The sequence below is a fragment of the Bombina bombina genome, chromosome 2, assembly GCF_027579735.1.
Source record: "Bombina bombina isolate aBomBom1 chromosome 2, aBomBom1.pri, whole genome shotgun sequence".
Taxonomy (NCBI): Eukaryota; Metazoa; Chordata; class Amphibia; order Anura; family Bombinatoridae; genus Bombina; species Bombina bombina.
In genome coordinates this window covers 1,227,214,604-1,227,239,793 of record NC_069500.1, presented here as the reverse complement: position 1 = coordinate 1,227,239,793, position 25,190 = coordinate 1,227,214,604, and the positions used below count along the sequence as shown (strand labels likewise).

Genomic DNA, 25,190 nt, shown 5'->3' with positions numbered 1-25,190 from the left:
TGTTTTTGAGTAACATCCACACATTCTTTGTTCCTTGTTGGAAAAAAAAGAAATAAATGTGATAGAAAAACTGGATATAGGATGTATGGATGGAATTACAATTGCTTGCTATTCTTAATTATTTTAATTACATAAACATTTAAGATGTTGTTCATTTCTACATTGGACCTCTGTCTCAGAATGCGACTTTCAGTCAAACTAGATGTTACAAAGCAAGTGGCTAATGAATAAAACAAATTTATGGAATACAAATTAAATATAAAAAAAAAGTTCACAAACTAATGATAATTATAAAAAGCTTTGGCCTCACATAGATGCATGAGAGTTAAGAATAACATCTAATGCTTACAAAATAACCATATACTTGTGTTTAGATGTCATAGATGAAGCTTTTTTTTAACTTGTAATTATATTCTGGAGGTGATTATATGGAAATGAAAATTCCACCAATTATTTTAATGCTTAAACAGAAGTGATTAATTAAAGAGATAAAGTGAAACAAAAACAAACTGGATTTGGGGAAAAAACCTTTTTAAATACGTTTTGATAAAGGTGATAAGCAAAATTATGTTGGTTTTATATTAAAACATTTCACTTACAGAGAGAAAATGTCCTTTTCAACAGCAGTTACAGCATATGCCAATTAATTTACAGAAAAATATTAAATATTCCGTGCCACATTTTAGTAGGACCCTTATTCCTAAAACATACCTTTGTGTTACAGTGTTGCTTTCACATTTAATCCTAATAACATAAACCCATAATAATCTATACAGAGATTCCAGTGCAACTCGAGACATTTTGGGGTCCTTATTCTGAAAAGAAAAAGAAAAAAACATTAACATCTTGTGAAAGTTCAGGTAGAGAAAGTTAACAGAGTTAGTATGAGATGCGATTGTAAAATTCCCACTAAAATACTGGATAGGAAACATTCTTCTTACATTGTACTTTAACGTATTCTCTATATGTGTACCCTTGATCTAGAAACTTAAAGTATAAAAAGATATGACACAGACTGAATAAATTAAAGAGACAGTAAAAAATATAATGCCATTATACACATTACTTAACGTTTTCATTTTAAGTTTATACCTAATTAGTCTGAACAAAGCTACCTGGAAACCTGGGCATTTACCTCCAATATGATTCTGCAAATGCTTCTAAGCAGGGCTAACACCAGGTCTGCTGACAGGTGTCAGACTTGAACTTCTAGTACTGACAACGTTCTCTTTGTGACACATCACTTTTGTTATCAATGAAAGTTGCTGCTGGTTGCTGTACACTTATGAAGCTGCTGTTATTTCACAGGAAACATCACTAAATTGTTCATTTATAAAGCACTGCAACTATATTTTAAGGAATTAAAAGTGAGTTATTTAGTCTCGTATTAATTTTTACAGGATCTTGTGTTAAACAAGGCTTGATTGGCCTACCAGGAGATTTTCAAAATATAAACTAATATAATTCTGAAAAAAAATATTGGGGAAGGAGTATCACAGTAATCCCCTTTGATAAAAATGGGACGTGCAAATTCTACTGAAAATAAGGCTGGTCTTCATATTTTCCCGGGCTGCTTTTTATTCCCAGTCTGTCCCTGGTGTTATATATTTTTTTGTTATATTTTTCTCTGCCACCAAGAACAGCAAAAAATATTGGAACAAGGTAAAACTAAAATAAATAAACATAATGTAAAATTGCTGCCAGTGCTTTTTAGCTACTTCCCCACTTCCAAAACTCTGCAAGATACATATACTCCATAGATCTCCTTTACATTATTCCTGTTCCTTCCTTATAAGATTCAGACTATGCTCATTTATGGTCTGTGTAAACATGAGATTGGTGCACTTGTCTTGATAAAGAATAGATCATTCAAAGTATGTTGAAACAGAAGTACATTTCTGTTATGATTAACACATTTTCTAAAATTTGTTTAATGGCTCTGCAAGTGGAAGAAATAAATCCAATGTGATCTATCACTGCAAAACATTAAGCACCTCTGGGTTGGATTTTATCTTTAAAAATCATTGTTAAGATGTATGTGGGTTCAATCATAGTTAGCAAGGTATTCTGCTTACTCAGCGACCTAGCATACATTTTAATGTTTCCCACATCCTTCCCTAGTTGTCTGATAGGGTTCCGCACAAGCAGATTATTATCTTCATATGCTTCTCTCTTTAATGCATATTATTCTCTAGAGAGCTAATCATTCTCTCTCAAGTTTGTGTAATTTACTGCAGCCTCTATATAGCCAAAGAAAATATGATAGCATGTTACAAATATATGATGACAATACAAATATAATATTTAAGCAGGGACTTTATATATCAGTTTTGTTAAAATGGCCATGTATGCCAGTTACTAATATATTCCAAATCACCAAATATAAAAAACAGAATTTATGCTTACCTGATAAATTACTTTCTCCAACGGTGTGTCCGGTCCTTACTTGTGGGATATTCTCTTCCCCAACAGGAAATGGCAAAGAGTCCCAGCAAAGCTGGTCACATGATCCCTCCTAGGCTCCGCCCACCCCAGTCATTCGACCGACGGACAGGAGGAAATATATATAGGAGAAACCATATGATACCGTGGTGACTGTAGTTAGAGAAAATAATTCATCAGACCTGATTAAAAAACCAGGGCGGGCCGTGGACCGGACACACCGTTGGAGAAAGTAATTTATCAGGTAAGCATAAATTCTGTTTTCTCCAACATTGGTGTGTCCAGTCCACGGCGTCATCCTTACTTGTGGGAACCAATACCAAAGCTTTAGGACACGGATGAAGAGAGGGAGCAAATCAGGTCACCTAAATGGAAGGCACCACGGCTTGCAAAACCTTTCTCCCAAAAATAGCCTCCGAAGAAGCAAAAGTATCAAATTTATAAAATTTGGCAAAAGTGTGCAGTGAAGACCAAGTCGCTGCCTTACATATCTGGTCAACAGAAGCCTCGTTCTTGAAGGCCCATGTGGAAGCCACAGCCCTAGTGGAGTGAGCTGTGATTCTTTCAGGAGGCTGCCGTCCGGCAGTCTCATAAGCCAATCGGATAATGCTTTTAAGCCAAAAGGAAAGAGAGGTAGAAGTCGCTTTTTGACCTCTCCTTTTACCAGAATAAACAACAAACAAGGAAGATGTTTGTCTGAAATCTTTAGCAGCCTCTAAATAGAATTTTAGTGCACGGACTACGTCCAAATTGTGTAACAAACGTTCCTTCTTTGAAGCTGGATTCGGACACAAAGAAGGTATAACTATCTCCTGGTTAATATTTTTGTTGGAAACAACTTTCGGAAGAAAACCAGGCTTAGTACGCAAAACCACCTTATCTGCATGGAACACCAGATAGGGCAGAGAACACTGCAGAGCGGATAACTCTGAAACTCTTCTAGCAGAAGAAATTGCAACTAAAAACAAAACTTTCCAAGATAGTAACTTAATATCTATGGAATGCAAAGGTTCAAACGGAACCCCTTGAAGAACTGAAAGAACTAGATTTAGACTCCAGGGAGGAGTCAAAGGTCTGTAAACAGGCTTGATCCTAACCAGAGCCTGAACAAATGCTTGAACATCTGGCACGGCTGCCAGTCTTTTGTGAAGTAAAACAGATAAAGCAGATATCTGTCCCTTTAGAGAACTTGCAGATAATCCTTTCTCCAAACCTTCTTGTAGAAAGGATAGAATCTTAGGAATTTTTATCTCGTTCCATGGGAATCCTTTAGATTCACACCAACAGATATATTTTTTCCATATTTTATGGTAAATTTTTCTAGTTACAGGCTTTCTAGCCTGAATCAGAGTATCTATTACAGAATCTGAAAACCCACGCTTTGATAAAATCAAGCGTTCAATCTCCAAGCCGTCAGTTGGAGGGAAACCAGATTCGGATGTTCAAATGGTCCCTGAACAAGAAGGTCCTGTCTCAAAGGTAGCTTCCATGGTGGAGCCGATGACATATTCACCAGGTCTGCATACCAAGTCCTGCGTGGCCACGCAGGAGCTATCAAGATCACCGAGGCCCTCTCCTGATTGATCCTGGCTACCAGCCTGGGGATGAGAGGAAACGGTGGGAATACATAAGCTAGGTTGAAGGTCCAAGGTGCTACTAGTGCATCTACTAGAGTCGCCTTGGGATCCCTGGATCTGGACCCGTAGCAAGGAACCTTGAAGTTCTGACGAGACGCCATCAGATCCATGTCTGGAATGCCCCATAATTGAGTTATTTGGGCAAAGATTTCCGGATGGAGTTCCCACTCCCCCGGATGGAATGTCTGACGACTCAGAAAATCCGCTTCCCAATTTTCCACTCCTGGGATGTGGATCGCAGACAAGTGGCAGGAGTGATCCTCAGCCCATTGAATTATCTTGGTCACTTCTTTCATCGCCAGGGAACTCCTTGTTCCCCCCTGATGATTGATATATGCAACGGTCGTCATGTTGTCTGACTGAAACCTTATGAATTTGGCCTTTGCTAGTTGAGGCCAAGCTCGGAGAGCATTGAATATCGCTCTCAGTTCCAGACTGTTTATCGGGAGAAGAGACTCTTCCCGAGACCATAGACCCTGAGCTTTCAGGGATTCCCAGACCGCGCCCCAGCCCACTAGGCTGGCGTCGGTCGTGATAATGACCCACTCTGGTCTGCGGAAGCTCATTCCCTGTGACAGATTGTCCAGGGTCAGCCACCAACGGAGTGAATCTCTGGTCTTTTGATCTACTTGAATCGTCGGAGACAAGTCTGTATAATCCCCATTCCACTGTCTGAGCATGCACAGTTGTAATGGTCTTAGATGAATTCGTGCAAAAGGAACTATGTCCATTGTTGCAACCATCAATCCTATTACTTCCATGCACTGCGCTATGGAAGGACGAGGAACAGAATGAAGTACTTGACAAGAGCTTAGAAGTTTTGATTTTCTGACCTCTGTCAGAAAAATCCTCATTTCTAAGGAATCTATTATTGTTCCCAAGAAGGGAACTCTTGTTGACGGGGACAGAGAACTTTTTTCTTTGTTCACCTTCCATCCGTGAGATCTGAGAAAGGCTAGGACGATGTCCGTATGAGCCTTTGCTTTTGACAGAGACGACGCTTGAATCAGGATGTCGTCCAAGTAAGGTACTACTGCAATGCCCCTTGGTCTTAGAACCGCTAGAAGGGACCCTAGTACCTTTGTGAAAATCCTTGGAGCAGTGGCTAATCCGAATGGAAGTGCCACAAACTGGTAATGCTTGTCCAGAAAAGCGAACCTTAGGAACTGATGATGTTCCTTGTGGATAGGAATATGTAGGTACGCATCCTTTAAATCCACGGTAGTCATAAATTGATTTTCCTGGATAGTAGGTAGGATCGTTCGAATAGTTTCCATTTTGAACGATGGTACCCTGAGAAATTTGTTTAGGATCTTTAGATCCAAAATTGGTCTGAATGTTCCCTCTTTTTTGGGAACTATGAACAGATTGGAATAAAATCCCATCCCTTGTTCTCTTATTGGAACTGGATGTATCACTCCCATCCTTAACAGGTCTTCTACACAATGTAAGAATGCCTGTCTCTTTATTTGGTTTGAAGATAATTGAGACCTGTGAAACCTTCCCCTTGGGGGTAGTTCCTTGAATTCCAGGAGATAACCTTGAGAAACTATTTCTAGCGCCCAAGGATCCTGAACATCTCTTGCCCAGGCCTGAGCAAAGAGAGAAAGTCTGCCCCCCACTAGATCCGGTCCCGGATCGGGGGCTATCCCTTCATGCTGTTTTGGTAGCAGTGGTAGGCTTCTTGGCCTGCTTACCCTTGTTCCAGCCTTGCATTGGTTTCCAGGCTGGTTTGGGTTGTGAAGTATTACCCACTTGCTTAGAGGATGCAGAATTAGAGGCTGGTCCGTTTCTGCGAAAGGGATGAAAATTAGGCTTATTTTTAGCCTTAAAAGACCTATCCTGTGGGAGGGCGTGGCCCTTTCCCCCAGTGATGTCTGAAATAATCTTTCAAATCAGGTCCAAATAATGTTTTACCTTTGAAAGGAATGTTAAGCAATTTTGTCTTGGAAGACACATCCGCTGACCAAGACTTTAGCCAAAGCGCTCTGCGCGCCACGATAGCAAACCCTGAATTTTTCGCCGCTAATCTAGCTAATTGCAAAGCGGCATCTAAAACAAAAGAGTTAGCCAATTTAAGTGCTTGAACTCTGTCCATAACCTCCTCATACGAAGATTCTTTATTGAGCGACTTTTCTAGTTCCTCGAACCAGAAACACGCTGCCGTAGTGACAGGAACAATGCATGAAATTGGTTGTAGAAGGTAACCTTGCTGTACAAAAATCTTTTTAAGCAAACCCTCTAATTTTTTATCCATAGGATCTTTGAAAGCACAACTATATTCGATAGGAATAGTAGTGCGTTTGTTTAGAGTAGAAACCGCCCCCTCGACCTTGGGGACTGTCTGCCATAAGTCCTTTCTGGGGTCTCCAAAAACAACTGCGCAGTAATGGCGCGAAAATGAGGCTCAGTCTATAACTAGAAAGGCCCCCAGACTAAAAAAGGTGTCCAACACAGTGCCTGCCGTTTTTTAAACGTTCCCCAAGATTATAATGCCAATTATTAGCTAGAATCTGCATAATATGCCCCAATAAAGCAATCGTTTTAGCCCATAAAAATGTCTACAAGTTTTTAAGCCCTTTTTTAAGCCCTTTATTCTTTTATATTTGACTAAGAAAATGGCTTACCGGTCCCCATGAGGGGAAATGACAGCCTTCCAGCATTACATGGTCTTGTTAGAAATATGGCTAGTCATACCTTAAGCAGAAAAGTCTGCTAACTGTTTCCCCCAACTGAAGTTACTTCATCTCAACAGTCCTGTGTGGAAACAGCAATCGATTTTAGTTACTGTCTGCTAAAATCATCTTCCTCTTACAAACAGAAATCTTCATCCTTTTCTGTTTCAGAGTAAATAGTACATACCAGCACTATTTTAAAATAACAAACACTTGATAGAAGAATAAAAACTACATTTAAACACCAAAAAACTCTTAACCATCTCCGTGGAGATGTTGCCTAAAGAGAATGACTGGGGTGGGCGGAGCCTAGGAGGGATCATGTGACCAGCTTTGCTGGGACTCTTTGCCATTTCCTGTTGGGGAAGAGAATATCCCACAAGTAAGGATGACGCCGTGGACCGGACACACCAATGTTGGAGAAACAGCCTTTTATAATATGATTTACTGATAAATGTCCTCTGGTTTGCAAGAAAAAGTGAAAGTTGGAGTCTTGCAGTAATAAAAAAGGCTGTGCTAAGCACAGAAGCTTTAGGCTAAGATTATACATATAACCAAGCATTATTATTCCAAACTGGTAGAAAGATAACTGCTGTCAGTAGGAAGGGGTACAGATAGGGAGAGGAGTTGTTAGTAAAGCTTTACTACATTTCCACTTCTTATAAGAATCTTATAAGAGGACAGGTAGTGGAATATTCATACAGTTAAAAGACATTATAAAACACCAAATGCTTTTGTGTAAAAATTGTGCTTGTTCCACGCTCCCTAAGAGGCCAAAATAAAATGTAATAATCTGCAAACTCTTCAAAACAACTAGCTGGTTTCGGTCATTTGAAGCATTTTGAAAACCAAGGTCAAAGGTTTTACTTTTTGGCCTTTTATAAGAAGTGTAGGAGAAACACTATTTTTACACAAAACAAAGAGATGCTTAAAAGCTATATGAAACACAAAACGTTTCTTTCATGATACAGATAGAGCATGTGATGTTAAACTTTCTAATTTACTTCTATTATCAAAAATGTCTTCATTCCCTTGGTATTTTTTGTTGAAAAGGAGGGACGTATGCTTAGGAGCCAACCCATTTATGGAGCACAATATGGCCGCAGTTTTGCAATGTTATCCATTTGCAAAATCACTCGATGGCAGCGCTATTTCCTGCCATGTAGTGTTCTAGATGCCTACCTAGGTATCTCTTCAACACAGAATATCATGGAGCAAATTTGATAATTTAAGTAAACTTTTTTTAAATGGTATGCTCTGTCTGAATCACAAAAGAAAATGTTGGGGGTCCATATCCCTTTAATGCTCCTTTATATATTTTACAGAGATAGATAGAACAGAACTTACTCTTAAGACTACACCATCTGGCCACCAGAAGGAGGCAAAGACACTCCATATCAGAACTTTAAGTATTCCTCCGAAAAAACGGTTTGTGGACTCTCACAACCAAGAAAGAAATGAATTTTTAAGGTAAAAATAAATTATTTTTTATTTCTAATGGTTGTGAGAGTCCACAAGACCTTACTCTTAGGAACTAATACCCAAGCTGAGAAGTCCACGAATTTAGGTTAGTAAATAAACAGATAAAGGCAGGCACCTTTTTACCAGCAACTGCCTGAAGGGTCTTCCTTCAAAAAGCTGCCTCAGCTGAGGCAAAAACATAAATGATAACATTTTGTAAAGGTATGCAAAGAAGACCAGGTTTCAGCCTTGCATATCTGTTCCACCGAAGCCTCATTCTTGACAGCCCAAGAAGTAGAAACTGAACAATGAGCTGTAATTCTAGCATGCAGTTGCAGGCCTGCCTCCAAACAAGCCTTCTGAATTAGAGTCAGCAATCAAAAAGACAGACACCACAGCAGCATTTTGGTCCCTGTGTTTCCCTGAATACGCACTTAACAAGATTCTAGATTGGGGGAAATCCTTCATAGCTTGTAAATAAAACTTCAATGCCCTAACCACATCCAAAAACATAAATTATGCTTACCTGATAATTTTATTTCCATCATGGGGAGGAGAATCCACGGCTTCATTCATTACTTTTGGGAATAAAGAACTTGGCCACCAGGAGGAGGCAAAGACACCCCAGCCAAAGGCTTAAATACCTCCCCCCCACTCCTCTCATCCCCCATTCATTCTGCCGAGGGAACAAGGAACTATAGGAGAAATATCAGGGTATAAATGGTGCCAGAAGATAAATAGAATTTAGGTCTGACAACCAATTTAGGTCTCCTCCCCACAATGGAAATAAAATTATCAGGTAAGCATAATTTATGTTTTCCATCTAAAGGGGAGGAGAGTCCACGGCTTCATTCATTACTTTTGGGAAACATATACCCAAGCTTTAGAGGACACTGAATGAAACCAGGAGGGTAAAAAGGCGGACCCTAATCTGAGGGCACCACAGCCCGTAAAACCTTTCTCCCAAAAACAGCTTCCGCAGAAGCAAAAACGTCAAATTTATAAAAATTTGTAAAAGTGTGTAAGGAGGACCAGGTAGCCACCTTACAAATCTGCTCCATAGAGGCCCCATTCTTAAAGGCCAAAGACTAAGCCACAGCTCTAGTTGAATGAGCCGTGTTCCTCTGAGGAGGCTTATGTCCTGCTGTCTCATAGGCCAAGCGAATCAAGTTCCTTAACCAAAAGGACAAAGAAGTAGAAGAGGTCCTTTGCCCCTTGCGCTTCCCGGAATACACCACAAAAAGAGATTTAGACTGTCTGAACTCCTTCGTAGCCTGAAGATAAAATTTCAAGGCACAAACCACATCTAGATTATGAAGTAACCTCTCTCTCTCCTTGGAAGAAGAAGGGTTAGAACACAAAGAAGGAACAATTATTTCCTGATTGATGTTACAGTTAGACAACACCTTGAAACCCCAAACCGGTGCGAAGAACAGCCTTATCTGCATGAAAAACCAGATAAGGAGGCTCGAAATGCAAGGCAGCCAGCTCAGATACTCTGCGTGCCGATGCAATAGCCAACAGGAAGAGAACCTTCCAAGACAGAATCTTAATGTCATTAGCATGCATAGGCTCAAACGGAACCCTCTGCAATACTTTAAGGACCAAGTTTAAGCTCCATGGAGGAGCAGACTGCCTAAAAACTGGCCTGATTCTAGACAGAGCCTGAACAAAAGATTGAATGTCAGGAAACTCAGCGAGTCTCCTGTGCAACAAAACTGATAATGCCGAAATCTGTCGCTTTAAGGAACTGGCGGCAAGACCCTTCTCCAAACCTTCTTGGAGAAAAGACAGAATCCTGTATACCTTCACCTTGTGCCAAGGATATCCGTGCTTCTTAAACCAGGACAAGTAAGTCCTCCACACCTTATGGTAGATGCGACGAGTGACTGGCTTCCTTGCCTGAACTAGAGAGTCAATCACACTTTCAGAAAAAACTCTCTTGGCTAAGACTAAGAGTTCAATCTCCACTCAGTCAGCCTCAGAGAAACGAGATTTTGATGTTGAAGGGGACCCTGTTCCAGCAGATCCCTGCAACAGGGTAACCTCCATGGCGGAGAGGATGACATCCCCACCAGATCCGCAAACCACGTTCTCCGCGGCCACGATGGAGCAATCAGGATGGCCGAAGCTCGCTTCTGCTTGATGTGTGCCACTACACGAGGTAGAAGTAACTATGGAAAAATGTAAGATAGGTTGAATCTTCAAAACACCACTAAGGCATCTATCAGCTCTGCCTGGGGATCCCTTGACCTTGACCCGTATCGGGGTAGCTTGCAATTGAGTCTGGATGCCATGAGATCTAACTCCGGCGTTCCACATATGAGACAAATCTCCGCAAACACTTCGGGGTGAAGAGACCATTCCCCGGATGGAAGGATTGTCTGCTGAGAAAGTCCGCTTCCCAGTTGTTCACACCTGGAATGTGGATCACTGAGAGCGAGCAGCTGTGGGACTCCGCCCACTACAAAATCCGACACACCTCCCTCATTGCTAGGGAGCTTCTCGTTCACCCTTGATGGTTGATGTAAGCCACCGAGGAAATGTTGTCGGTCTGGAAATTGATAAAGGTAAACGACCCCAGAAGAGGCCACGCCCTCAGAGCGTTATAAATTGCTCGAAGTTCCAGAATATTTATCGGAAGGAGACACTCCCCCCCGGGACCATTTTCCTTGTGCCATTCTGGCACCCCAAACGGATCCCCATCCTGCCAGACTCGCGTGCGTGGTCACAATCTCCCAGGATGGTCTCAAGAAGGATGTCCCCAGGGACAGATGCTCCGGACGGATCCACCAAGAGAGGGAGTCCCTGGTCCGAGCATCTATGGATATCCACTGTGATAGATCTGAATGATCGCTGTTCCACTGTCTCAACATGCACAATTGAAGAGGTCTGAGATGGAACCTGGCGAAAGGGATGACATCTATGCTGGAAACCATGAGCCCGATTATCTCCATGCACACTAAGCCACCGAAGGGCTTGAGGAGGACTAGAGGACAGGGCAGGACAGGTGGACGCAATCTTCCTGCATCGTTGCTCTGTGAGAAATATTTTCATGGACATAAAGTCTATTATCGTACCCAGGAACTCCACCCTGTTGCTGGGAACCAGGGAACTCTTTCCTGAGTTGATCTTCCAACCGTGAGATTGGAGCAATAAAAGAAGAGCCCTCGAATGATCCTCTGTGAGGTTGAACGACGACGCCTGGACTAGGATGTCGTCCAAATAGGGCGTAAAAGCAATGCCCCTGGATCTGGCCACTGCAAGAAGCGCCCCCAGAACCTTTGTGAGACCGAAGGGAAGGGCCACAAACTGGAAGTGTTGGTCCAGAAATGCAAATCTTAGGAACTTGAAGTGGTCCCTGTGAATTGGAACATGAAGGTAAGCATCCTTCAAGTCTATTGTCGTCACAAACTGTCCCTCTTGAACTAGGGGCAGAATAGATCTGATAGTTTCCATTTTGAATGATGGAACAGCCAGAAACTTGTTTTAACACTTTAGGTCCAGAATCGGGCGGAACGTGCTCTCCTTCTTTGGAACCACAAAGATTTGAATAGTACCATAGACCCCTTTCTGTTCGGGGAACTGGTACGATAACACCTAGAGAGGAGAGATCCCTCACACATTCTAGAAAGGCCCCTCGCTTTTCCGGTCTTGAAGACAGGTTTGACAGGAGGAATCTGCCCCTGGGCGGATGGGACCTGAACCCTATCCTGTAACCCTGGGCGACAACCTCCAGAACTCAAGGGTCCTGAATGTCCTGCAACCAGGCTTCAGAGAAGAGAGACAATTTGCCCCCTACTTGGTCCGGAGACTGGTCGGGGGCCGCCCCTTCATGCCAATTTAGTCTCAGCGGGCTTCTTCTTCTGCTTGGACTTGTTCAAAGACTGAACAGGTTTCAAAATTTCCCTTGGACAGATCCGCTTTTGTGGCGGGCTGCTGGTGCTGGGCCTTGTCCGTGCGTAACCGTGGATATGATCGAATCCAATCCTGGACCGAACAGAATCTTTCCTTGAAAGGCAGGGACAACAGCCTCGACTTAGAGGTCATGTCCGCCGACGAAGACTTTAGCCACAGAGCCCTGCGAGCGAAATGGAGAATACTGAAACCTTTGCGTTTAGGCGAATAATTTGCATATTGGCATCACAAATTAAAAGAATTGGCGACCTTCAACGCCTTAATCTTATCCTGTATCTCGTCGATGGAAGTCTCCCTCTCGACCATATCACACGGGGATTCACACCAATATGTCACAGCCACGGCTACAGCCGCTGCCTGTGGAAAAAACAAACCATGTGTGCTGAAACATTTTCCTTAACATGTTTGCCAACTTTTTATCCATGGGCTCTTTAAATGACCAACTATCCTCGAGAGGAATAGTCGTCCGCTTCGCGACCGTAGAGATAGCACCAGCCACCTTAGGGACAGTCCCCCACAGCTCGAGCTGAGAGTCCGGAACAGGGAACAGTTTCTTAAAGGAAGAAGAAGGGGAAAAGAAAGAACCTAATCGCTCCCATTCATCCTTAATAATATTAGCCATCTTAACAGGAATCGGGAAGGTCTGAGGCACCACCCTATCCTGGTATACCTTATCAAGCTTAGGAATCCAAAGGTTGCTCCGGAAGCTTCGGTTCCGGAACCTCCAGAGTAGCAAGCACTTGCTTCAGCAAAAAGCACAAATTCTCCATCCTAAACCTAAAGTCAGGTTTCTCTGCTGCCAGAGGATGAGATGACATGGACTACAACCCAGAAGGAGTCTCCTCCGAAGAGTCGGAGTGGGCCTCGTCATCGTATAATGCCTCTGATATTTCCATAGGCGTAGACAACTCTTTGGCCGGGCCACCATGATACGCCCTACGCTTGCGCTTAGCAGAACGTGGTAAGGCATGGATCACTTTCGATACCGCCATTTGCAGTTTATCCGCAAAAAATCTGACGACCAACAAATCTCTCCCGTAGGAGTAATGGTTGGACCCTGGGGCGCTGCATGTGCACTCAGAGATGAGAGCAGGGAACACACCTCACGGGACGGAGAACCCTCAGAGGTGGGCGGCTCAGTAGTACTAGACATCCCTTTAGTTTTAGATGTCGCAACTTTATCAAGGCATGTGGAACATAGTTGAGCAGGCTGATCTACAAGAACCTCCTCACAATAAACACAGGAATGAGACTTTGTTAAAGAGGGAGCACCCTCTAACGCATCAGAGTCCTCCATAGCTTGCGCTTTTATTATGGACTAGACTAGCTGAATAAACAGACACCTTTATATCCTCCAATGGCCGGGGCACTCACCACCTCCTATGACCCGGACTAGGGAAACCACTTCATCTCCTATGCCGCTGATCAACAGAGGAAGTGGAGACCGATACACACAGTCACCTGGGATGCCTCACAGGACTGCCCCTGCATAAAGGAGAAAATGCGCCAAAACCGGCCGTGCAAATACCCGCCGAAGTCAACCTGAAGTTCCACCATTGCCAGAGCCACATCTCACACATAACGCAGCAATAACACAATAAACAATATTATGTAAAAACCACTCGTTCAATAATCCCCTTACTAGGAATATTAATCCCTTGATTTCATAAGATAAATGGCGCCACACTGTGACCCTGTCTTCTGTGTTATCATTGTGTATAAAAAAATGAAACGATTTTACCAGAATCAATGCCGTGGAACAGGAACCTTCAAGTGTGACAGGTAAAAGCATAGCTCCTGACATGGACTTGAGTGCAAAAAGCAGGCAGCGAAACTCGTCAATGCGGATTGCTTGTGGAGCTATTAATAAGAGTCTGGATGGTTTTGCAGAAAGACTCTTCCTGCATCTCCGGACTCTAGCTTTCACCCAGACTCTCACTGAGAGGCTGACAGGACTACTTAAAACTCCAGTCCCATTACGAAGAGTACTACCCTCCATAAGAGACAACTCAATCTTCTGCGCTTCTCTGCCATCCTCCTGTGAAGAAAGGCAAAGAATGTCTGGGGTTATGAAGAAGTGGGGGAGGTATTTAAGCCTTTGGCTGGGGTGTCTTTGCCTCCTCCTGGTGGCCAGGTTCTTTATTCCCAAAAGTAATGAATGAAGCCGTGGACTCTCCTCCCCTTTAGTTAGAAATATGTAATCTTTTTTTAGAAGACTGTGGCTTAGGACATAAAGAAAGAACAACAATTAACTGATTAATATTCTCTGCTGAAATCACTTTTGGCAAAAACCCAGACACCGTACGTAACACAGCTTTATCCTGATGAAAAACAAAAAAAGGCAGATCACAAGACAAGCCAATAACTCTGAAACCCTACGGGCTGAGGAAAAAGCAAACAAGAACAGAACTTTCCAAGATAACAACTTGATGTCTAAATAGTGCATTCCATTGGTTCAAAGGGTGGAAACCGTAGAACTCTAATAATCAAATTAAGACTTCATGGAGGAGCAACTGGTTTAACAACAGGTCTGATTCTCACCAGAGCCTGAAAAAAGGATTGAATATCAGGAAGGAGAGCTTGCCATCTGTGAAGCAAAACAGAAAGTGTGGAAACTTGACCCATACATTTTTCTGTATGAGTTGAGCCACAAACCTGGGAAGAATCACAATTGGAGAAAACAGACTAGACGCCTAAGGGTCCCTGGATCTCGAGCCATACCTCGGTAGTTAGTGATTCAGACCAGAAGCCATTAGGTCTATCTCCAGAAGAACCCAACGGTTGACTAATTGGTTAAATATCTCCTGAGTGAGTGACAATTCCCCTGAGTGACTCAAAATCTGCCTCACAGTTGTCTACCCCCAGAATATGAATGGCCAAAATAGTACATTGATGTGTCTCTGCCCAGTTCAGGATTCGGGACACCTCCTGCTTCATTTACCCCCGTGATGATTTATGTACACCACCGTTGTGATATTGTCTGACTGAAAACATAGAAATGGTACATTACGCAGTTGAGGCCACTGAGATAGGGCATTGAAAATTACCCTGAGCTCTAGGATTAACAGATAGTTTTGAATGGTCTCCGTTCCACTGCAGTGGTCGCAAATGAAACTTTTGAAATGGCACGGCATCTGATGTCGTCACCATGAATCCCATGACCTCCATACACTGAGCTACTGAAGGATAGGTAAGTGACTGAAGTCTCTGACAAACAGACTGAAGTTTGATCTTGTGTTGGTCTGTGAGAAAATTTTTAATTGCCACTGAGCCGATGATGACTCCCCTCTTTTGAGGTGTAAGAGAACTTTTCTCTACATTTACTATCCAACCATAAGTGAGTAGAAATTGTAACAGTTTCTCTGTTGCACAATGGCTAAATGTAAAGTTGGAGCTAGAACCAAGATATCGTCCATGTAAGGAGCTACTGCTACTCCCTGCGCTCGAATTACAGAAAGAGGGCCCCACAAAACTTTCATAAAGGTCCTTGGAGCGGTAGCTAGACCAAAAGTTATGCTATGAACTGATAGTGCTTGCCCTGAAAGGCAAAACGTAGAAATTGATGATGCTCTCGATAGATCAGGATGTGTAAGTAAGCATCCTTTAAGTCCACTGTGGACATAAATTGGCCCTGAAATAATAGGGGTAGAATGGATCTGATGGTTTCCATCTTGAAGGAAGGAACTTTCAAAAAAATTTTCAGCATCTTCAGATCCGGGATGGGTCTAAATGTCCCCTCCTTCTTTGGAACAAAGCATAAGGTCGAGTAAAACCAATCCCTCCGTCTTGAAATGGGACTGGGAAAATAACAATAAAACAAGATTATGTAGGCCAGCACCATCCACAGTAGTGCCCTGGTGGTGTAAAGAAATAGAGTGTCCTCTGTTCAAAGTGTAAAGATAATAAAAATGGCGAGGAAGATCCCGTAAGAACAGCAAGTACTGATATAAGTCCCCAATAGCGGCCAGACTCAATGCCCCAAACATAACCCGGTTACTAGTATTTGCCCAATTATCTTTGCACCAAGATCTTGAAAAAGGCTCATGTGGAGCTGAAAAGCGTAGATGTGTGACACCCTGTGATAACATATTGACAAAGAAACTAATTCTAAATCGCTGCAAAGAGAAAAATAAGTTTCTAGACAAAACTGTCAACTTGTCTAAATTGAAATTGGCGCAAAGATAATTGGAAAAATACCAGCCACTGGTGGAGCTGTAATCAACTGTGCTGTGAAAAAAAGCTGTGAAACTTCTAAGAGCTGGGAGTGCAAGTGTATACAGCTGCCTGGAACTCATCACCTGAAAACTCCATGTGAATCCTGCAACCAGAGGGGAGACCTGACAGCCTGGAGACACACTAAAGTTACAGTGTCATCGGAAGGCTGAGAAGTTCAGACCTTATAACCCGAAGGTTACAATACAGGTAACAAAGATTGGGAGTAAATTGGTAACAGTGAAAGACAGTGTGATTATATACCAAGGTAACTTAGCACCATTCTGAATTTAAGGATCAAGAATATGTTTGTATAAAAGCTTTTTTGAAACAGTAAAAGGATCCTGGAATTTGTATAAAGCGCTTTATACTGTGACATTGTGTATCAGATACAAAGAAGAAGATTAACTGTTGCACTGTTTGATACTTACAGCTACGTGTAACCAAGCTTCCTATAGGCCTAAATTGGAAACTTGTTTGTGTAGGCATTTAACAAGAGCATTGAAATTCATTATCAGTAAAAAAAAACTGAATTTATGCTTACCTGATAAATTACTTTCTCCAACGGAGTGTCCGGTCCACGGCGTCATCCATAACTTGTGGGAATATTCTCTTCCCCAACAGGAAATGGCAAAGAGCACAGCAAAAGCTGTCCATATAGTCCCTCCTAGGCTTCGCCCACCCCAGTCATTCGACCGACGGACAGGAGAAAAAAAAAGGAGAAACTATAGGGTGCCGTGGTGACTGTAGTTAAAGAAAGAAATTCATCAAACCTGATTAAAAAACCAGGGTGGGCCGTGGACCGGACACACCGTTGGAGAAAGTAATTTATCAGGTAAGCATAAATTCTGTTTTCTCCAACATTGGTGTTTCCGGTCCACGGCGTCATACATAACTTGTGGGAACCAATACCAAAGCTTTAGGACACGGATGAAGGGAGGGAGTCAATCAGGTTACCTAAATGGAAGGCACCACGGCTTGCAAAACCTTTCTCCCAAAAATAGCCTCCGAAGAAGCAAAAGTATCAAATTTGTAGAATTTGGCAAAAGTGTGCAGTGAAGACCAAGTCGCTGCCTTACATATCTGATCAACAGAAGCCTCGTTCTTGAAGGCCCATGTGGAAGCCACAGCCCTAGTAGAGTGAGCTGTGATGCGTTCGGGAGGCTGCCGTCCGGCAGTCTCATAAGCCAATCGGATGATGCTTTTCAGCCAAAAGGAAAGAGAGGTAGCAGTAGCTTTTTGACCTCTCCTCTTGCCAGAATAAACGACAAACAGAGAAGACGTTTGTCTGAAATCCTTTGTTGCTTCTAAATAGAACTTTAAAGCACGAACTACATCTAAATTGTGTAACAAACGTTCCTTCTTTGAAACTGGATTCGGACACAAAGAAGGCACAACTATTTCCTGGTTAATATTCTTGTTGGAAACAACCTTTGGAAGGAAACCAGGTTTAGTACGCAAAACAACCTTATCTGAATGGAACACCAGATAGGGCGGATTACACTGCAGAGCAGATAACTCAGAAACTCTTCTAGCAGAAGAAATAGCAACCAAAAACAGAACTTTCCAAGATAACATCTTGATATCTATGGAATGTAGAGGTTCAAACGGAACCCCTTGAAGAACTGAAAGAACTAAATTCAGACTCCAGGGAGGAGTCAAAGGTCTGTAAACAGGCTTGATCCTGACCAAAGCCTGAACAAAAGCTTGAACATCTGGCACAGCTGCCAGTCGTTTGTGTAACAAGACAGATAAAGCAGAAATCTGTCCCTTTAGAGAACTCGCTGATAATCCCTTATCCAAACCTTCTTGGAGAAAGGAAAGGATCCTAGGAATTTTGATCTTACTCCATGAGAATCCCTTGGATTCACACCAACAGATATATCATTTCCATATTTTATGGTAAATGTTTCTAGTTACAGGTTTTCTGGCTTGTACCAGAGTATCTATCACAGAATCCGAAAACCCACGCTTAGATAAAATCAAGCGTTCAATTTCCAAGCCGTCAGCTGGAGGGAAACTAGATTTGGATGTTCGAATGGACCCTGTACTAGAAGATCCTGTCTCAAAGGTAGCTTCCATGGTGGAGCCGATGACATATTCACCAGGTCTGCATACCAAGTCCTGCGTGGCCATGCAGGAGCTATCAAGATCACCGAGGCCCTCTCCTGTTTGATCCTGGCTACCAGCCTGGGAATGAGAGGAAACGGTGGAAACACATAAGCTAGGTTGAAGGCCCAAGGCGCTACTAATGCATCCACTAGAGTCGCCTTGGGATCCCTGGATCTGGACCCGTAGCAAGGAACCTTGAAGTTCTGACGAGACGCCATCAGATCCATGTCTGGAATGCCCCATAATTGAGTCAACTGGGCAAATATCTCCGGGTGGAGTTCCCACTCCCCCGGATGGAATGTCTGACGACTCAGATAATCCGCCTCCCAGTTTTCCACTCCTGGGATGTGGATCGCAGATAGGTGGCAGGAGTGATCCTCCGCCCATTTTATGATTTTGGTCACTTCTCTCATCGCCAGGGAACTCCTTGTTCCCCCCTGATGGTTGATGTAAGCAACAGTCGTCATGTTGTCTGATTGGAATCTTATGAATCTGGCCTTTGCTAGTTGAGGCCAAGCCCTGAGAGTATTGAATATCGCTCTCAGTTCCAGAATGTTTATCGGGAGAAGAGACTCTTCCCGAGACCATAGACCCTGAGCTTTCAGGGAGTCCCAGACCGCGCCCCAGCCCACTAGACTGGCGTCGGTCGTGACGATGACCCACTCTGGTCTGCGGAAGCTCATTCCCTGGGACAGGTGATCCTGGGTTAGCCACCAACGGAGTGAGTCTCTGGTCTTCTGATCTACTTGAATCACTGGAGACAAGTCTGTATAGTCCCCATTCCACTGTTTCAGCATGCACAGTTGTAATGGTCTTAGATGAATTCGCGCAAAAGGAACTATGTCCATTGCTGCAACCATCAACCCTACTACTTCCATGCACTGAGCTATGGAAGGTCGTGGAACAGAGTGAAGAACTTGACAAGCGTTTAGAAGTTTTGACATTCTGACATCTGTCAGGAAAATCTTCATTTCTAAAGAATCTATTATTGTCCCCAAGAAAGGAACTCTTGTCGATGGAGACAGGGAACTCTTTTCTATGTTCACCTTCCACCCGTGAGATCTGAGAAAGGCCAGAACGATGTCTGTGTGAGCCTTTGCCTTTGAAAGAGACGACGCTTGTATCAGAATGTCGTCCAAGTAAGGTGCCACTGCAATGCCCCTTGGTCTTAGAACCGCTAGAAGGGACCCGAGTACCTTTGTGAAAATCCTTGGAGCAGTGGCTAGCCCGAATGGGAGAGCCACAAACTGGTAATGTTTGTCCAGAAAGGCGAACCTTAGGAACTGATGATGATCTTTGTGGATAGGAATATGTAGATACGCATCCTTTGCGTATGACGGTAGTCATAAATTGACCCTCCTGGATTGTAGGTAAAATCGTTCGAATAGTTTCCATTTTGAACGATGGCACTCTGAGAAATTTGTTTAGAATCTTTAAATCCAGAATTGGTCTGAAAGTTCCCTCTTTTTTGGGAACTACAAACAGAGTGTATCACTCCCATTTTTAACAGGTCTTCTACACAATGTAAGAATGCCTGTCTCTTTATTTGGTTTGAAGATAAGTGAGACATGTGGAACCTTCCCCTTGGGGGTAGTTCCTTGAATTCCAGAAGATAACCCTGAGAAACTATTTCTAGTGCCCAGGGATCCTGAACATCTCTTGCCCAAGCCTGAGCGAAGAGAGAGAGAGTCTGCCCCCTACTAGATCCGGTCCCGGATCGGGGGCTACTCCTTCATGCTGTTTTGGGAGCAGCAGCAGGCTTCTTGGCCTGCTTACCCTTGTTCCAGCCTTGCATCGGTTTCCAAGCTGGTTTGGTTTGCGAAGCATTACCCTCTTGTCTAGAGGCTGCAGAGTTGGAGGCCGGTCCGTTCCTGAAATTGCGAAAGGAACGAAAATTAGACTTATTCTTGGCCTTGAAAGGCCTATCTTGTGGGAGGGCATGGCCCTTACCCCCAGTGATGTCTGAGATAATCTCTTTCAATTCTGGCCCAAAAAGGGTTTTACCCTTGAAAACATAATTTATGCTTACCTGATAAATTCCTTTCTTCTGTTGTGTGATCAGTCCACGGGTCATCATTACTTCTGGGATATAACTCCTCCCCAACAGGAAATGCAAGAGGATTCACCCAGCAGAGCTGCATATAGCTCCTCCCCTCTACGTCAGTCCCAGTCATTCGACCAAGAATCAACGAGAAAGGAGTAACCAAGGGTGAAGTGGTGACTGGAGTATAATTTAAAAGATATCTACCTGCCTTAAAACAGGGCGGGCCGTGGACTGATCACACAACAGAAGAAAGGAATTTATCAGGTAAGCATAAATTATGTTTTCTTCTGTTATGTGTGATCAGTCCACGGGTCATCATTACTTCTGGGATACCAATACCAAAGCAAAAGTACACGGATGACGGGAGGGATAGGCAGGCTCATTATATAGAAGGAACCACTGCCTGAAGAACCTTTCTCCCAAAAATAGCCTCCGAAGAAGCAAAAGTGTCAAATTTGTAAAATTTGGAAAAAGTATGAAGCGAAGACCAAGTTGCAGCCTTGCAAATCTGTTCAACAGAGGCCTCATTCTTAAAGGCCCAAGTGGAAGCCACAGCTCTAGTGGAGTGAGCTGTAATTCTTTCAGGAGGCTGCTGTCCAGCAGTCTCATAGGCTAAACGTATTATGCTACGAAGCCAAAAAGAGAGAGAGGTAGCAGAAGCTTTTTGACCTCTCCTCTGTCCAGAGTAAACGACAAACAAGGAAGAAGTTTGGCGAAAATCTTTAGTTGCCTGCAAGTAGAACTTGAGGGCACGAACTACATCCAGATTGTGTAGAAGACGTTCCTTCTTTGAAGAAGGATTTGGACACAAGGATGGTACAACAATCTCTTGATTGATGTTCCTGTTAGTGACTACCTTAGGTAAGAACCCAGGTTTAGTACGCAGAACTACCTTGTCTGAGTGAAAAATCAGATAAGGGGAATCACAATGTAAGGCTGATAACTCAGAGACTCTTCGAGCCGAGGAAATAGCCATTAAAAACAGAACTTTCCAAGATAACATTTTTATATCAATGGAATGAAGGGGTTCAAACGGAACACCCTGTAAAACGTTAAGAACTAAGTTTAAACTCCATGGTGGAGCAACAGCTTTAAATACAGGCTTGATCCTAGCTAAAGCCTGACAAAAGGACTGGACGTCTGGATTTTCTGACAGACGTCTGTGTAACAAGATGGACAGAGCTGAAATCTGTCCCTTTAATGAACTAGCTGATAAACCCTTTTCTAAACCTTCTTGTAGAAAAGACAATATCCTAGCGATCCTAACCTTACTCCAGGAGTAACCTTTGGATTCGCACCAGTATAGGTATTTCCGCCATATTTTATGGTAAATCCTTCTGGTAACAGGCTTCCTAGCCTGAATCAGGGTATCAATAACCGACTCAGAAAAACCACGTTTTGATAAAATCAAGCGTTCAATTTCCAAGCAGTCAGCTTCAGAGAAGTTAGATTTTGATGTTTGAATGGACCCTGTATCAGAAGGTCCCGTCTTAGAGGTAGAGACCAAGGCGGACAGGATGACATGTCCACCAGATCTGCATACCAAGTCCTGCGTGGCCATGCAGGTGCTATTAGAATTACTGATGCTCTCTCCTGTTTGATTTTGGCAATCAATCGAGGAAGCAGCGGGAAGGGTGGAAACACATAAGCCATCCTGAAGTTCCAAGGTGCTGTCAAAGCATCTATCAGAACTGCTCCCGGATCCCTGGATCTGGACCCGTAGCGAGGAAGTTTGGCGTTCTGGCGAGACGCCATGAGATCTATCTCTGGTTTGCCCCAACGTCGAAGTATTTGGGCAAAGATCTCCGGATGAAGTTCCCACTCCCCCGGATGAAAAGTCTGGCGACTCAAGAAATCCGCCTCCCAGTTCTCCACTCCCGGGATGTGGATTGCTGACAGGTGGCAAGAGTGAGACTCTGCCCAGCGAATTATCTTTGATACTTCCATCATTGCTAGGGAGCTTCTTGTCCCTCCCTGATGGTTGATGTAAGCTACAGTCGTGATGTTGTCCGACTGAAACCTGATGAACCCCCGAGTTGTTAACTGGGGCCAAGCCAGAAGGGCATTGAGAACTGCTCTCAATTCCAGAATGTTTATTGGAAGGAGACTCTCCTCCTGATTCCATAGTCCCTGAGCCTTCAGAGAATTCCAGACAGCGCCCCAACCTAGTAGGCTGGCGTCTGTTGTTACAATTGTCCAGTCTGGCCTGCTGAATGGCATCCCCCTGGACAGGTGTGGCCGATGAAGCCACCATAGAAGAGAATTTCTGGTCTCTTGATTCAGATTCAGAGTAGGGGACAAATCTGAGTAATCTCCATTCCACTGACTTAGCATGCATAATTGCAGCGGTCTGAGGTGTAGACGTGCAAAAGGTACTATGTCCATTGCCGCTACCATTAAGCCGATCACCTCCATGCATTGAGCTACTGACGGGTGTTGAATGGAATGAAGGACGCGGCATGCATTTTGAAGCTTTGTTAACCTGTCTTCTGTCAGGTAAATCTTCATTTCTACAGAATCTATAAGAGTCCCCAAGAATGGAACTCTTGTGAGAGGAAAAAGAGAACTCTTCTTTTCGTTCACCTTCCATCCATGCGACCTTAGAAATGCCAGAACTAACTCTGTATGAGACTTGGCAGTTTGAAAGCTTGAAGCTTGTATTAGAATGTCGTCTAGGTACGGAGCTACCGAAATCCCTCGCGGTCTTAGTACCGCTAGAAGGGCACCCAGAACCTTTGTGAAGATTCTTGGAGCCGTAGCCAGTCCGAATGGAAGAGCTACAAACTGGTAGTGCCTGTCTAAGAAGGCAAACCTTAGGTACCGGTGATGATCTTTGTGGATCGGTATGTGAAGGTAAGCATCCTTTAAATCCACTGTGGTCATGTACTGACCCTCTTGGATCATGGGTAAGATTGTCCGAATAGTTTCCATTTTGAACGATGGAACTCTTAGGAATTTGTTTAGAATCTTTAAATCTAAGATTGGCCTGAAAATTCCCTCTTTTTTGGGAACCACAAACAGGTTTGAGTAGAACCCTTGTCCTTGTTCCGACCGTGGAACCGGATGGATCACTCCCATTAATAACAGATCTTGTACGCAGCGTAGAAACGCTTCTTTCTTTATCTGGTTTGTTGACAACCTTGACAGATGAAATCTCCCTCTTGGGGGAGATAATTTGAAGTCTAGAAGGTATCCCTGAGATATGATCTCTAGAGCCCAGGGATCCTGAACATCTCTTGCCCAGGCCTGGGCAAAGAGAGAGAGTCTGCCCCCCACTAGATCCGGTCCCGGATCGGGGGCTCTCGGTTCATGCTGTCTTTGGGGCAGCAGCAGGTTTCCTGGCCTGCTTGCTCTTGTTCCAGGACTGGTTAGGCTTCCAGCCTTGCCTGTAACGAGCAACAGCTCCTTCCTGTTTTGGTGCAGTGGAGGTTGATGCTGCTCCTGTTTTGAAATTCCGAAAGGGACGAAAATTAGACTGTCTAGCCTTAGCTTTGGCTTTGTCTTGAGGTAGGGCGTGGCCCTTACCACCTGTAATGTCAGCGATAATTTCTTTCAAACCGGGCCCAAATAAAGACTGCCCCTTGAAAGGTATATTAAGTAATTTGGACTTAGAAGTCACATCAGCTGACCAGGATTTTAGCCACAGCGCCCTACGTGCCTGTATGGCGAATCCTGAGTTCTTAGCCGTGAGTTTAGTTAAATGTACTACGGCCTCCGAAATGAAGGAATTAGCTAGTTTAAGGACTCTAAGCCTGTCCGTAATGTCGTCTAGCGTAGATGAACTAAGGTTCTCTTCCAGCGACTCAATCCAAAATGCTGCCGCAGCCGTAATCGGCGCGATACATGCAAGGGGTTGTAATATAAAACCTTGTTGAACAAACATTTTCTTAAGGTAACCCTCTAACTTTTTATCCATTGGATCTGAAAAAGCACAGCTATCCTCCACCGGGATAGTGGTACGCTTAGCTAAAGTAGAAACTGCTCCCTCCACCTTAGGGACCGTTTGCCATAAGTCCCGTGTGTTGGCGTCTATTGGAAACATCTTTCTAAATATTGGAGGGGGTGAGAACGGCACACCGGGTCTATCCCACTCCTTAGTAACAATTTCAGTTAGTCTCTTAGGTATAGGAAAAACGTCAGTACTCGCCGGTACCGCAAAGTATTTATCCAACCTACACAGTTTCTCTGGTATTGCAACGGTGTTACAATCGTTAAGAGCTGCTAAGACCTCCCCTAGTAATACACGGAGGTTCTCCAATTTAAATTTAAAATTTGAAATATCTGAGTCCAATTTGTTTGGATCAGAACCGTCACCCACAGAATGAAGCTCTCCGTCCTCATGCTCTGCGAGCTGTGACGCAGTATCAGACATGGCCCTAGCATTGTCAGCGCACTCTGTTCTCACCCCAGAGTGATCACGCTTGCCTCTTAGTTCTGGTAATTTAGACAAAACTTCAGTCATAACAGTAGCCATATCTTGTAATGTTATCTGTAATGGCCGCCCAGATGTACTAGGCGCCATAATATCACGCACCTCCCGGGCGGGAGATGCAGGTACTGCCGCGTGAGGCGAGTTAGTCGGCATAACTCTCCCCTCGCTGTTTGGTGAAATTTGTTCACATTGTACAGATTGACCTTTATTTAAAGTAGCATCAATACAGTTAGTACATAAATTTCTATTGGGCTCCA

The 25,190-nt window shown here is 43.5% G+C and overlaps 1 protein-coding gene across 5 annotated transcripts in view; it reads right to left on the bottom strand.

The window, feature by feature from the left end:
• FRYL (FRY like transcription coactivator) overlaps positions 1 to 25,190 on the bottom strand; it is a 916,813-nt gene that overhangs the window by 310,219 nt on the left and 581,404 nt on the right. For all 5 annotated transcript variants that reach the window (XM_053703981.1, XM_053703978.1, XM_053703979.1 and 2 more), the window contains one exon: positions 712 to 815. In XM_053703981.1, coding sequence (XP_053559956.1) covers positions 712 to 815 — 104 coding nt within the window. The remainder of the gene's footprint in view (positions 1 to 711; positions 816 to 25,190) is intronic.